Source organism: Anomaloglossus baeobatrachus, chromosome 4 (genome assembly GCF_048569485.1).
Source record: "Anomaloglossus baeobatrachus isolate aAnoBae1 chromosome 4, aAnoBae1.hap1, whole genome shotgun sequence".
NCBI lineage: Eukaryota > Metazoa > Chordata > Amphibia > Anura > Aromobatidae > Anomaloglossus > Anomaloglossus baeobatrachus.
Window position 1 is genome coordinate 335,342,851 of NC_134356.1, and position 14,825 is coordinate 335,357,675.

Genomic DNA, 14,825 nt, shown 5'->3' on the forward strand with positions numbered 1-14,825 from the left:
CTCCTGCGGCTTCATACACAGCGATGTGTGCTGCCGCAGGAACGAGGAACAACATCGTACCTGTCGCTGCAGCGAAATTATGGAAATGACCGACACTACACAAATCACTGATTTTCGACGCTTTTGCGATCGTTTATAGGTGCTTCTAGGCTTTACACATTGCGACGTCGTTACCGGCGCCGGATGTGCGGCACTTTCGATTTGACCCCGACGAGATCGCAGTAGCGATGCCGCAACGTGCAAAGTACCCCTTAGTCTTGCAGAATAACCACCTACAATGCTCAACTTAACAGATCCATCTACAGCCATAGATTTCATTGGTCCTACCCAGGCATTTAAGGGATGAACCTCTTCTGAAGAAGTATATACACAAAATGTGTGTCATAAGGCTCCAATGGCTACATTCATGGTCATGGTAATTATGATACACTGACTTAGTTGGATATGCCTGGATATGCCTTAAGAATGCCAAAAGCATTTTAGGAGTGATACCTTTATAGGCTAATCAGAAAAATTATATTAGCAAGCTTTCAGAGCACCAAGGCTCCTTCTTTAGGCAAAATTACAAATGAATTACTGAGACAAAATCACAAATAATGTACTGAAACCAAAGCCAACAAAAGGAGTGGGATTGCCTCCCAAAAATGTCAGTGTCTCAATAACTTGTCATGTGGCCTTGAACATGAATTACAGCTTGACAACGACGTCTCATGCTCTTTACAAGTCGAGTTATTGTTTTCTGAGACATGCCATCCCACTCCTCTTGAAGGAGCATTGAGGTTCTGGGGTACAGTTACAAGCCTCTAAATGGCAACTTACCTGATCCCATAGGTTTTCTATGGGATTCAGGTCTGGAGAAAGGGCAGGCCGTTCCATTTGAGGTAGCCCAGTCTCCAGCACTGTTCCCGAACTAGACGATCACAATGAGCTGGATCATTTTCGTCCATGTAGATGAAATTAGGTCTTTGTTATTCATGCAAAGACACAATGACTGGATTAAGGATGTAGGGGCTTGTCACTGTACCACTGACAAAGTGTAAGGCAGTTCTTTATTGACTAGACACACCTACCCACACTGTAACACCACTACCACCAAAGGCTCATCTGATGACAATAGTTGGTGATACATAGCGCTCTCCTTTATGTCTCCAACATCGTTGGTGGCCATCACTTCTGCTCAACGTGAATCAACTTTCAACATACCCTTGCAGGCCGTCTAGAACGCACATGACGCTGATGTAAACGATTTTGAATGGTCTGACATGACCCTTAAATGTCCACCAAATATCCCTAATTTTTTGTGAGTAGTTTATGTGTTATGGCTTACATTCATAAGAGATGCCACAATACTATTAAATGGATCGGTGTCCTTTGGTTTCCATTGTTTTTACAGGAAGAAAAATGGATGCATATTGAGAAATAGCCATATTCTACTTCTTTAACCATTAATTAACCTGTACTAGCACACAGACTGTACACAATATATTGATTGTGGTATTATTTAAAGAGTAGCAGTTATCTATTTTATGTGTGTGGTGTTCTATTAACAATATTAACCTATTGACCGCAGACAAATCCAATATTGCTATGTGCACTTGTTATTTTCCTACGGCAGCACATAATATAACTGGAAGCTAAAAGTACATCATAGAAAGTACAATTAGACACAGTCAATTAGTCTGCACGTTACACCGCTAAAGTAAACAGAAAACAATTTTCAACTGCACGGATGAAGGGAGACGATCAAAAGAAGCGGACCATTACAGTGCATTTCCTAACTACAGCGCAAAAGCTGGTTTATACTAAGCAGAATATATTTCATGCAGAAATTGCCTCAACTATACCACTGGCTATGCTTAAAGAAAATACAGAAGTGCCAAACACAGAAGCCTTCCCCAGGGGATCTGAATTGCCCTGGTGTTATCAGCCCTTTCTCTTTTGAAGTTACTTGTGTAGATGATTAGGAAGTGCTTACCTTGTTTCAGCAGTCAGAGTAAGTACATTATTTATGTAGTCTCTCATCCAAGCAGAAACTCCCAAAACACATATCGACATCAGCTAAAACAAACAGAGAAGATGTTATTAACATGTATAGCGCCATATAAAGGCAATCTGTTGTGCGCCGCCACGCTGTATCCTCAGGGATGCGTCCCTGAGGCGGAAGCAAACAATTGTCATTTTGGGCACCTCTTTTATGTTTCATTGTCTATTCAAGAACAAAAAAGACAAAAAAAAACAAACTATAAATGTATGCTAGTGGAGAAAAGAGCAGAGCAGACAACTCAGCCAAATCAATGATTAAATTAGCAGCATGTAAAATAACCCTAGCACCCTTGCATCTAACAAATAATCTTAAATTACAGAGATTTCTAGATTCATCCTGTCACACTATTTTCCAGTTGTATATTAGAGGTTGAAGAGGTTGAAAATGTGCAATGAATTCATAAAGCCTTATAGTTTGATCGTTCCTGGGGTGTCACACGGAGCGGTGTGCTGCCTCGGGAACATTGAACAACCGGACGTTAGATTTTTAGAAGATGAGCGTCGTGTCAACGATGAACGAGAAGGGGAGTATTTCTGCTCGTTCATAGCTGTCACACGCTACGATATCACTTATGATGCTGGATGTGCGTCACTTACGACGTGACCCCGCCGACATCTCGTTAAATATATCGTAGCGTTTAAAGCCCACTTAACTCCCCTCTAGTGGCGGCGCCATTCCAATGGTGTCGGCACTCACTCTCCCGGTGGTCACTTAACAGTCTTACATCACAGAAGTCCTGTGGCCAATTACCACCGGCTTGACTCTCCCCACTTTTGGACAAATCACTTGCATCCAGAGGACGTGAGAGCTGCTTCTCTCTCATACGGATTTGGAAGAGGATGTCCGAGTAGTGGACAACCACTTTAAAGATGTTGTTCCTTTTCAAGTACATTTCTGCTCAGGCTGCAATTTGTTACAAGAAAAAAAAATAAACTGTGCTGTAAGTACCTTCCCCAAGTTCACTAATAAGTATTTGCACCTGGTATATAGCAATGGTTGCATACTTGCATCAATTTGATAGCATGACTGTCAATCAGGGAGCTCAGGGAACTGCCAGGGGAGACAAAGCTCCCCACTCAGAGGCACTGAGCTCACTGACTGTCTGTTGCGCGGTCGACATGATATCAGTGACACAGTCAATGCCAGACAACTGTAGTAATGACGGTGACTTGCCAGTGGACCGGGAAAGGTGACCACAGCTTGGTTTTTTGTTTTTGCTTTTTTTATAGATACAGGGTAAAAACTTAACTTAAAAAGAGCACCCCTTTATCTGCTTTTTAGCTCTGCCTTTTCAAAGTAAGAGTTTGATCTAAAACTACAGTTTAGTGCTAATAAGGAGAGTAAGGTAGTCTATGACACACCCCATGTCTTTACATTGGTTCAGACTACAGTACTGCCGTCTCCTGCTTCCCACTCCTGCAACTTTGTCGATTCAGATTGGCTTCTGTGCATAAACAAATGGCTATAATAGGCAGAATAAGGTATAAAATACTAACAAACTACTCCTTTATAAAGCTCTAGAGATAATGTAATAAAGAAAATATAGTAAAGTTTTCAGGTAGTTTTATAATTGGGTCCAAAAAATATGCTGACAGGATAATCAAAATAATAAATAGGGTAAACCTTCAAGACAGGATGAAGCCTCTCCACTTGTTGAATATTAGGAGGTTAAGGTAACATGAACTATAAGCTGCCATGGCCACTGAGACTCCTTTTTTTAATGTAGCAATGTTATGTCAAAGCTCAGTATCATAAAACTTGTACAATTTCTTGGAGATAGCAGTAGACAATTCTGCTTCTCCTTAAATTTATCGGGAACTTAAATGGATTGTCCAGGACTAGGATATTGATGGCCTACCCTAGCTATGATCATCAATGTCAACTCAATAGAGGGCCCAACACCTGTCTATCCAACCAATTAGCTGTTAGGTCTTGCAGCTGACTCGCCCACCCCAGGGCTATGGGACACCCGATGCCGGGCCGGACTAGTCCGGGGGTCGTCAGTGGTGGCGGGGCCCGACTCCGTGGCCCTGGTGGGTGTCAGTTAAATATGGCTGGTGTTTTGGGGGTGAATAAAGTTTGTGTTCGTGACGCCACCTGTGGTATGCGGCTATTAAGCCGCCGCTGCTGTATGAGGCCTCCGGGGTGATGAGATGGCAGCAATGATGGTACTGCTCCCCACAGGTGGAGCGGTACCCCGGGGCACAGTTGGTGCTCGTGAGAGTCTATGGTGTAATGGAAGGCTAAGCAGATGAAATAACAGAGGCAACACCAAGGGTGCAGTTTCAAGTTGTTTACTCACACATCCTGGTAGGTGCACACTGGTGCCTCTGGACTGCTGGAACCCACTGTCAGGGACCTCCGCCGTTTCTGGGTGATTTCTGGAATGAAAGCCGGTACCCTTCTCTCTAAAGTGTCTCGGTCTTCAGCTGTCTCCTTAAGCCTAGCTCTTTTAGGATGAACCTGCTCGGCCTCCACTACAGCCTCCAGGCTGGGAGCTCGCCTGTCGGTTACTTGCCCCCTTTCTAGAGGTTCTGCTGTGGGCTGTGGCCCTGGGAGTTTACAACTTTCCCTGGGCCTCGGTTTTTACTGTTGGAGATGATTTTTCACTCCTTCTGTTTCTAGGGACTGTCCCCTGTTGCAGCTTGATCCCTCCACCGATGTTCCTGTGGAACAGGCCACCACAGCTCACCAGCTATCCGTGGCCCTGGAATCCCTTCTCTTCCTCTGCTTGGTGTCACCTGGACAATCTGAGTCCCAGGGTCTTCACCAGGAAGCGTCACTTTCTTTACTTAGCTCCTGTCTGACTAAAGCTTTTCTTTCCTTCTTCTCTTTCACGTCTGCCTCCTGCAGACCTCCTCCTCCTTCTCCTCACTCTCCTCAACCCTTCACACTTGACCTTCCTTTCTCTGACTGCACTCTGGTGGCTCCTCCCACCTCCCCAGTTGCTAAGCTGTACCCTATAGGAGCAGGGATGGGTCTTACGACCCCTCCCAGCATGCCGCATGGGAGGGTTGCTGCCACTATCCCTGGTCCCAGTGTGTACCTAACAATGGGTGTTGTGTAGATTTACCAGGGGACCGGCGTTTACTCCTTTCCTCACCCAGAATGGGACATCACACAACTGGATGGGGTGCAATGTCCTGTGGCGACGGAAGCCTCAGGGGCGCCACACAGCCACCAGTAGAATGTGGGGCCAGAACATTACAGCTTTCTTATGGTGTCTACTGGCCATTCTCAGGTACAGCAGCATAACTTCTATTAAAGTGAATGGCAGCCAGAGAATGCAACTACACAGGAGGATTAAAGCAGAACTTCGTATTCCAGCTCTATACATGGTGCACTTCTGGTGGCTGTGGTACCCACTAATAACAGATTGATTGAGGTGTCTCATGTCAAACCTCACCAGCCCCATACTAATGAGTTATTCTATGGATTGGTGAGCGAGATTATAGTCTTGACCACCCCTTTAAACACTTATGGCCTTTTCTCAGTTCAGGAAAAATTACAATAATAACACCGACAGGGTAATATACAGTATATCTCCCAGCTTTAGTGATTAGAAGGTAGCTACTCCTATAGGCAATATATATTTTAAATAAGCTTGGATTTTAACATTAAAAGGAACTTGTCACATGATTCATGGATCATGGTCTCCGAACCACAATTCAGAGCATGAATAGAGACCGGCTCCTGCATTATAAACATATGTTTTACTCAGAAACACTGGGCAATGTCAAATACAAAAAGCAGTCGTGGATGAGATGACTAGTTCAAAATGTTTGTGCCCGCTGGCTTCCCCATCCGGTAACTAGACTGCCATGTTTCTCCGTAGTTGTGACCTGTGAATCCATCATGTCACAGGTTCCCTTTAATAATAATAATATATATATTATAATATATTATAATATATATATAATATATAATATTTAATAATATATATAATAGGCATACATTTATTTTGTGACCTAAACAAAATAGTTATTTTCTAGAAAGCCTTAGTATTTCTTAGACAGCATAGTCAACAGAATCCTTTTCTTTGTATATAACATCAAGTAGTAATGTCATCCCTACTGTAAAAAGTGTAAATATTCACACACTGGTACAAAAACAAGGCAACAGCAATATGTCTTTGCTTTCCTTTGTTCTGTTCTGAACTAAAGGCAGCTTCTCATTTTTCAGATACCGTATAACACTTCCTTCCAAAACATGAAAAACCTCGGGCATTTTAAACCAGAATTTAGACACAATTCAGGAAACAGAGAATCTGTTATCTGATTTTACAATGTCAGCTATATGCTTTATTATAGATCCTATAGACCTGATGAGGTGTACTCTTTTTAAAATGCATTTTAGAATGACTTTTTAACCCCTTCCTGACATATGACATACTAGTACAGCATTTGTCAGGTCCCGGTGTTTGATGGCAGCTGAGGAACAGATTTTATAATTCCTGACATATCATGGTTGTGTTCCATAGTTATCAGATATAGTACCTTTAATAGCAGCGAGTGGAACGGAGTTCAGTTCTGCACACTGCTGTTAACCAATTAATTGCTGCTGCTAATATCTGACCGTTGGGTTGCCATGGTAGCTGCGAGCCTGTTGAATGTACCCGCCACAATGATGCTCCTATGAATACAAGCCTGTGGCTGGCATTTATAACAGACAGCAATTTTTACTATATAATACAATACAGTGATATATCTGTTTTCGTTGATAATCCGTCCGAATACAATCGGTAAAATCTAAAACCAAGGCAATTATTTCCATAAGACTCAATGTAAATCCAATTAATTTGGTTTTAGACACTTCAGAATACAGACCAAAAACACACTTTATAGGGAATAAAGAGAGTGTTTAATACTAAAAACAATAAGAACAAATTGGCCTCCAAGTTACTGCTTCACATCTTTACAGCGGCCTGGTGCCCGATTGCACGTTGTAGGAGACAGACGAGGGCTCCATCCCTCCAGAACCTCAAGAGTAGAATACGAGATGTCAGGAGGATGAAACACCTTACTGCGCTACTAAATGCCTGAACAGACCGTTTCTTGGTGGTCTGGGCACCCTGGGATTACTTTGCAGCTGAAGAGGACCTATAGGATTAAGGTTTACTGAACTTACATTTATCTTCCACCTTTTCCCCCACGTTTTTCCCCACCTTCTCCCCCATCAACCCACCCTTCCCGTCTTGTCATTGTACGTCTTAATTGTGTTTCGCCTTTGTTATTGTTCTAATTGTTACAGTTCACTGATTAAAACTTTTATATTTGTTTTGTATGCTCATTATGATTAATGTTACTTTAATGTAAACTTTAATAAAAATGTATAGTTATAAAAAAATACAATAAGAAATGAATATAAAAGGAATATTAAATGAATATAAAATACTAATTTAAAGAATAAATACATTTTTTTATATTGAAACAATTTTATTGATTTTCACAGCAACCAAAGCTCAGCACAATCAAAAAGAACAATTGTTAAAACACAGTATTACAGCTCAAGTGCCACAACATGAGTAGAAGTGATATAAAGTCCAATAAAGGAATACTCTTGCAGCCCGTTTAAATATATAAATATGACCAAGGAAAATGGACCTCATTATAGACCTATAAATGCAATAACCCCATATAATCATGAAAAACAAGGAGAACAAAAGGAAGGAGGAAGGAGCTCCAGTCAATGGAGGGAGTAATTTTTAAGACTGCAGACAAGGGATGTAATGTGGTAGTCTGGGCAAAAGAGGCTTATGAAAAAAAGCCTTTCAACAGCTTCGTAATAAGGACTTCTATAACACTCTCTCCTCCAATCCTATGGAGAAATTTATGGTGGAACGGCGGCTCATTTTGTAAAGGGATTTTGACCAGGGCATTATCCCAAGAAAGGTGCTGGATGGCCTTATACCCAAGTCTCCGGTGACATTCACCTTCTACCTACTCCCCAAAATACATAAACATCCTAACAATCCTCCTGGGCATCCTATTTTCTCTGGCATAGGAGAACTATGTGATATGGCAAGCAAATTTATTAAATTCTACCTTCATCCACTTGTGGAGACACTACCCTCTTATGTCAGGGACACTTCGGACGTCCTTAGGAGGTTGGATGGGGTGTATGTGGAGGGTGGTATGTCATTAGTGACTATGGATGTGGAGGCATTATACACCAGCATTAACCATCAACACAGCCTACGAGCTGTAGAGTACTTTCTTGGGATGAGCTGTTGGAATCTGTCATTACGCTCTCTGGTACTCGAGCTGTTGGAGTTTGTGCTCACGCACAATTTCTTCATGCCTAGTGATCGGTACTTCTTCCAGCGCCACGGCACTACGATGGGGGCGGCGTGTGCGCCCACAAACCTCTTTCTCGGCTTTTGGGAGAGGGAGGTTTTAGGGGGGGTGTTCCCGTTAGCTACAATGCGCAGTGCTGGCTGCGCTATATTGACAACATTTTCGTCATTTGGGGGGTACCGGTCCTGAGCTTGATGATTTTGTGCGTCAGCTTAACTCTAACAGCTTTAATATCCTACTTACATGCCGTTACCACACGCGACTCATGGATTTCCTAGATTTTAGGATCTCCGTGATGGACGACGGTGCTTTAGTGATGGATATCTTTAGGAAGTCCATGTCTGTGAATTCTCTCCTCCATGCCTCTTCGAGTCATCCGGCATCAACAATACGAGCAATGTGGCAGTTTTTACGCCTTCAACAGATATGCTCGACGGATGAACTTTTCGAAAAACAAGCTAGGGACATGTGGGAGAGATTTACAGCATGTGGCAATAGTAAGAGGTCTATTAAGTTGGGACACCAAAGAGCTCGACGTTTCAACAGACCTAGTCTTCTGTCCCGGATAACCTTGAGTCGCAGTTTCCCCTCCTCTCCTTCTACTGGAGCCACCCACTTTATCTCGCCATATAATACCCTGTGGCAAGAGATTCGACAGATTCTCACAAGGCATTGGGGTGTTTTGAAAACTGACCCATATTTATAAGGCTTTGTGTCGGATTACCCCCTTATGACGTCAAAATGAGGCAGGAGCCTTAATGATCTATTGGTTCATAGTCATTTTGTACCCAAAATTGGTCTACCATTCTACACGGGTCGCCCTAAATGGGGTTGTTTCCCGTGTGGCTCATGCCTCGCTTGCCGGAATATTGTTCGTGCTACCACTTTTAAATTAGCCAATTCTGACAAAGAATTCGAAATTCACAATTACATCAAATGTAGCACTACTGGGGTTATCTATCACGGCACTTGTGGCTGTGGGTTAATCTATATCGGTTTAATCTCTCGCCAACTACGTAAAAGGACACGTGAACATGTTCGCGACATCATGGTGGCGGCAGAGATCGAGTCAATTGAGACTCCAAAGACATTTCCGCGCCACTTTAAGTGTCAACATAATTGTGATCCTTCTAGCTTGATGGTTCGCGGTATTGATAAATTCCATCTGGGGATACATGGCAGTGATCTCAAAAAAGCATTGGCAAAACGAGAGTGCCAATGGATTTTCTGTCTGGACACCATGTCCCCAGATGAACTTAATGAAAGACTTTCATATGCACCATTTCTTCATTAGTGGCACACACTGTACTCCTATAGATATTTACCTCATAAATTTATGGCGTACCTCTCTTTGTTAACTCTACGTGCTTCTGCATATCTTTTGAAATTTTCTGTTACTTCTGACGTATTTAGCATTCTCTCTTTTTGAGACATATAACTGCCTTGTCTGTGTAGCCATCAGTACTAATCCAGCCTCCATTGTTTTTCTTCTTTACACATTTTTTTATCAGTGTTTTAATCTTTATTCTTCTTATTTCTAGATGGTTCATTTTTGTGTACCCTTTCTTTTTCTGGTAAATATATACGGCTATGGATGATCCTTCCCTAGGAGAGAAATACTGAAGGCTACACAAATGATGTTTAATGGATATTCTGCTTCAATTCTTACTGTACATTTGAGATAGCTCTGTTATTAATGTAATTTTTTGTAGCAATCTCATCAGTGCCCTCCTTGACTTCAAAGTGTTTTTTTGGTCTTCTATATCAGTCTCTTTTTATTGTTCTCCTCTTTCTTCTCCCCTGCTTTTATGTCGGGGTCTGTTTTTCTTTACCTTTGATTTCGAGATCGGCTTGCCCATACTTTTACCAGAAAGTGATATGGCTGCAACTGTCCAGTGCTGTTGTGGAGCTCTGATGCATGCGCCCTTCGAACCAGCCTCTATACAATGACTCCTCGGTTTTTAGTGACGTCACCGGAAACTTTTCTTCCGAACCCAGAAGTCATTTTGAGGGCTGGTCATTTGGAACGGCGGTATGTGCAGCTGTCTCCACTTACAGCACTGACTAATCAGTCGCAGGTCTTCCCTACAGGTACCATATACAGTGCTGGCCAAAAGTATTGGCACCCCTGCAATTCTGTCAGAAAATACTCAGTTTCTTCCTGAAAATGATTGAAATCACAAATTCTTTGGTATTATTATGTTCATTTAATTTGTCTTCAATGAAAAAAAAAAAACTGAATTGTCAAAAAGCCAAATTGGATATAATTCCACACCAAACATAAAAAAGGGGGTGGACAAAAGTATTGGCATGTGGTATTTGAAAAATCACGTGATGCTTCTCTAATTTGTGTAATTAACAGCACCTGTAACTTACCTGTGGCACCTAACAGGTGTTGGCAATAACTAAATCACACTTGCAGCCAGTTGACATGGATTAAAGTTGACTCAACCTCTGTCCTGTGTCCTTGTGTGTACCACATTGAGCATGGAGAAAAGAAAGAAGACCAAAGAACTGTCTAAGGACTTGAGAATCCAAATTGTGAGGAAGCATGAGCAATCTCAAGGCTACATGTCCATCTCCAAAGACCTGAAAGTTCCTGCTTCTACGGTGCGCAGTGTCATCAAGAAGTTTAAAGCCCATGGCACTGTGGCTAACCTCCCTAGATGTGGAAGGAAGAGAAAAATTGACAAGAGATTTCAACGCAAGATTGTGCGGATGGTGGATAAAAAACCTCGACTAACATCCAAACAAGTTCAAGCTGCCCTGCAGTCCGAGGGTACAACAGTGTCAACCTGTACTATCCGTTGGCGTCTGAAAGAAAAGGGACTGTATGGTAGGATACCCAGGAAGACCCCACTTCTTACCCTGACACATAAAAAAGCCAGGCGGAGTTTGGAAAACTTACCTGAGAAAGCCTAAAACGTTTTGGAAGAATGTTCTCTGGTCAGATGAGACAAAAGTAGAGCTTTTTGGGAAAAGCCATCAACATAGAGTTTACAGGAAAAAAAAAAGAGGCATTCAAAGAAAAGAACACGGTCCCTACAGTCAAACATGGCGGAGGTTCCCTGATGTTTTGAGGTTGCTTTGCTGCCTCTTGCACTGGACTGTTTGACTGTGTGCATGGCATTATGAAGTCTGAAGACTACCAACAAATTTTGCAGCATAATATAGGGCCCAGTGTGAGAAAGCTGGGTCTCCCTCAGAGGTCATGGGTCTTCCAGCAAAACAATGACCCAAAACACACTTCAAAAAGCACAAGAAAATGGTTTGAGAGAAAGCACTGGAGACTACTAAAGTGGCCAGCAATGAGTCCAGACCTGAATCCCATAGAACACCTGTGGAGAGATCTCAAAATGGCGGTTTGGAGAAGGCACCCTTCAAATCTCAGGGACGTGGAGCAGTTTGCCAAAGAAGAATGGTCTAAAATTCCAGCAGAGCATTGTAAGAAACTCATTGATGGTTACCGGAAGCGGTTGTTCGCAGTTATTTTGGCTAAAGGTTGTGCAACCAAGTATTAGGCTAAGAGTGCCAATACTTTTGCCTGGCCCATTTTTGGAGTTTTGTGTGAAATGATCAATTATTTGATTTTTGTTTCATTCTCTTTTGTGCTTTTTCATTGCAAGCAAAATAAATGAAGATAATAATACCAAAGAATTTGTGATTGTAATCATTTTCAAGAAGAAACTGAGTATTATCTGACAGAATTGCAGGGGTGCCAATACTTTTGGCCAGCACTGTATATACCTGCCCTGACACTGTTATGGCCACACGGTCTCCCAAAGCAGCACATCAGCGACACACGTGTCGGGACCGGTACCACACTGTAGGCTCTTTGTCCCCCATTCTTTTGACAGCAGGTAGGTCTCCATGAGTCACTTTTATTACCAACTTTTTTACATTACCACTGTGTCATTATTTGTAGTCATGTCAATGGACTTCAATTAGTTGGTTACTAGATGAGTGCTTATGGATGACCTTCGCTGTATCATAGCTATATACTTTTGGCTTTTCGGGCTATAACATTTATTTTAGGATTTTTTATCCTTATTACTTTAGTATGACCCTATGCCTTCTTAGGGAGACATTTTTCCTTATGTGGGATCTCTCTTTTACTCCTCTTACCTCCTTTTTCTGGTCCATCATATACCGTATATTATATTTAAAAAATTGTTTTATTCCACCTGCCATGATTCTGGCTGCTTTGTATACACTTTTCCCAATAAACGCAGTCGAAAAGAATTGTTTATGGTGACATTATATACAATTGTATAATGTATCAGTAATTGAGACCCCTTTTGTTCTTACAGCCCGCTGTAGCAATTGTCAGGTATAACCAACACAAGAAAGATAAATATCATGAGTCCCTTAGAGAAAGGCGAAAACAGAAGTTGAGAAAAGTGAAAGGGGGAAGTTAGAGAGAAGAAGCTGTCGGGAACCACCGAAAACCGATCAAGTCCATAAGAGGAGAGCGAAGAGCTACTGAAGGTAGTCCACGGAGTGGGCCTTCCCAAGTGGTGGGGGTCATGCCACAGAGTTAAAACTGGGGCCAGCCAAGAAAGATTCCCAGTAAAACCACTTTGTGGCCGTGGCTGCTACATCGTCACGAGATTGGACCAGAATCCTCTGCATTCGGCAGATCACATCCACCTCGCCGATCCACTCCTCCAATGTCGGAGGATCCAGCGATTTCAATGGTGAGGGAAAGTAGTCTTGGCAGCCTGAAGGAGGTCTCTCAGCAGAGATTTTTTTGTACACTTTTTTGGACAGCGGGAACATGTAAAGCAAGATAGCCTCATGTGTCTAGGCATTGCGATCCTCGAGACCGCTTGGACAGCCCCAAAAACTCCATACCAGAAGGCCGCCAAGGCTGCACACGAGCACCACACGTGACATGGTGCCCCCGGCTTCCACATCGCTAACATACCTACGCGACCCCTGGGTACCATCTGTGAAGAGAGGAGGGGACCCTGTACCACCTCAAGACGATTTTATAACTACTCTCCTGAGATTTAGTGGCAGTTGCCGACTTATGGGACAGGTGAAAGCAGTGCTCCCACTGTTCCTTGTGGAACGCCTGGTTGAGTTCAGCCTCCCAAGCCCTACAAAAGGGAGGAAGGGAGTCCAAGTCACTGAAGGTCAGTAGGTTATATATTGTTCAGATGGTGAGTTTGGGGACCAAACTCGCATTGCACAAGGTTTTGAAAGGGGACATAGAATACGAGAGCTTGTTCGCCTGACTGAGAGATGAAATTAAGTGTTGGAGCTGTGCGTATTTGAAATTGTGGCGCAGCTTCAGCGGGCTCTCCCCTAGGATTGTAGAAAGTTGGAGGATGTGGCTCCATGTGGAGCCACATGAGCAGGCACAAAGTTGCTCTTTTAGAGGCATTCAGGAAGAGGATGGCAGAGGTCCCAGAGGAAACCTTGGATCATCAGTCACTGGCAACATCGGACCCCATGGTCGAATCAGGTCACCTTTCCCCCCCAAGAGCGAGTATTGTTCACAGGGTCTGACTAATGCTATAGCCCACCGCAAGCTTACGGTGGTTCAGTAGGGGCCAGGTCATAGGAAGGGTTGACACCAACAGGGAAAAACATCATGGGCAGTACGCACCCAAAGTTTAGAGCGCCCACCGTGCACCAGGTCAAAAACCCGTGCGTGGGCCGCTGCTAGGTGAATACCTCCAGCAGTCCGGCAACCCCAAACTGTCTACATCTTTCGGTCGTGTCAAAACTTTGCCCCGCATTCTTGGGCGACCCTTGGACCAAAACAAATTGAGTAAATAATTGTTGGATTTTGCACCAGTATGATGCGGGGATGTGGACGGGCATCATCTGAAGGAGCTATAGTAATCTGGGCAGAGCTGTCATCTTGAGGATGTCAAACCTTCCAAACCAGGACATGACCCCTTGGTGCCACGTGGCTAAATCCCTCTCCAGTTTAGTAAGAAATTGATGGAAGTTGAGGAGAAATAATCTGGATAGGTCAGATGGTATGATAATGCCTAGGTAGCCAATGCTGTTGTTTTGGGGCCATTTAAAGGGGAAATTAGGTAGTAATGAGGAGACCAGGCTTTAAGGTAGGGAGATGTTCAGAGCCTCGGACTTATCAAAGTTAATACTGAAGTTAGACCACCTACCAAAGCATTCCAACTCAGATATCAGAGACAGGAGCACAAGTGGGTTTGAGAGGTAGATTAAAAGGTCGTCATCAAAGGCCAAACATTTATATTCCTGATTTGCTATCCTAATCCCTTGGATGTCCGAGTTGGTCTGTAGAGTAGCTATGAGGTGCTCCATCACCAAAATGCAGAGCAAGGGGGACAGCGGCACCCCTGTCTTGTCCCATTATGTATGGTGAAGGGGGCAGACAAGAGTGCCATTGATCTTTATGCGTGCCGACATGGAGCGAAACAGGGCAAGTATTTTAGCAGTAAGGTTAAGACTCAATTCAAGGTGGCTTAGTGTTTGTGAGAGATTCCCAG

The 14,825-nt window shown here is 43.1% G+C and overlaps 1 protein-coding gene across 3 annotated transcripts in view; it reads right to left on the reverse strand.

Moving 5' to 3' along the window:
• TSPAN12 (tetraspanin 12) overlaps window positions 1–14,825 on the reverse strand; it is a 281,046-nt gene that overhangs the window by 186,927 nt on the left and 79,294 nt on the right. For all 3 annotated transcript variants that reach the window (XM_075342523.1, XM_075342525.1, XM_075342522.1), the window contains one exon: window positions 1,976–2,058. In XM_075342523.1, coding sequence (XP_075198638.1) covers window positions 1,976–2,055 — 80 coding nt within the window. In that variant the 5' untranslated portion in view covers window positions 2,056–2,058. The remainder of the gene's footprint in view (window positions 1–1,975; window positions 2,059–14,825) is intronic.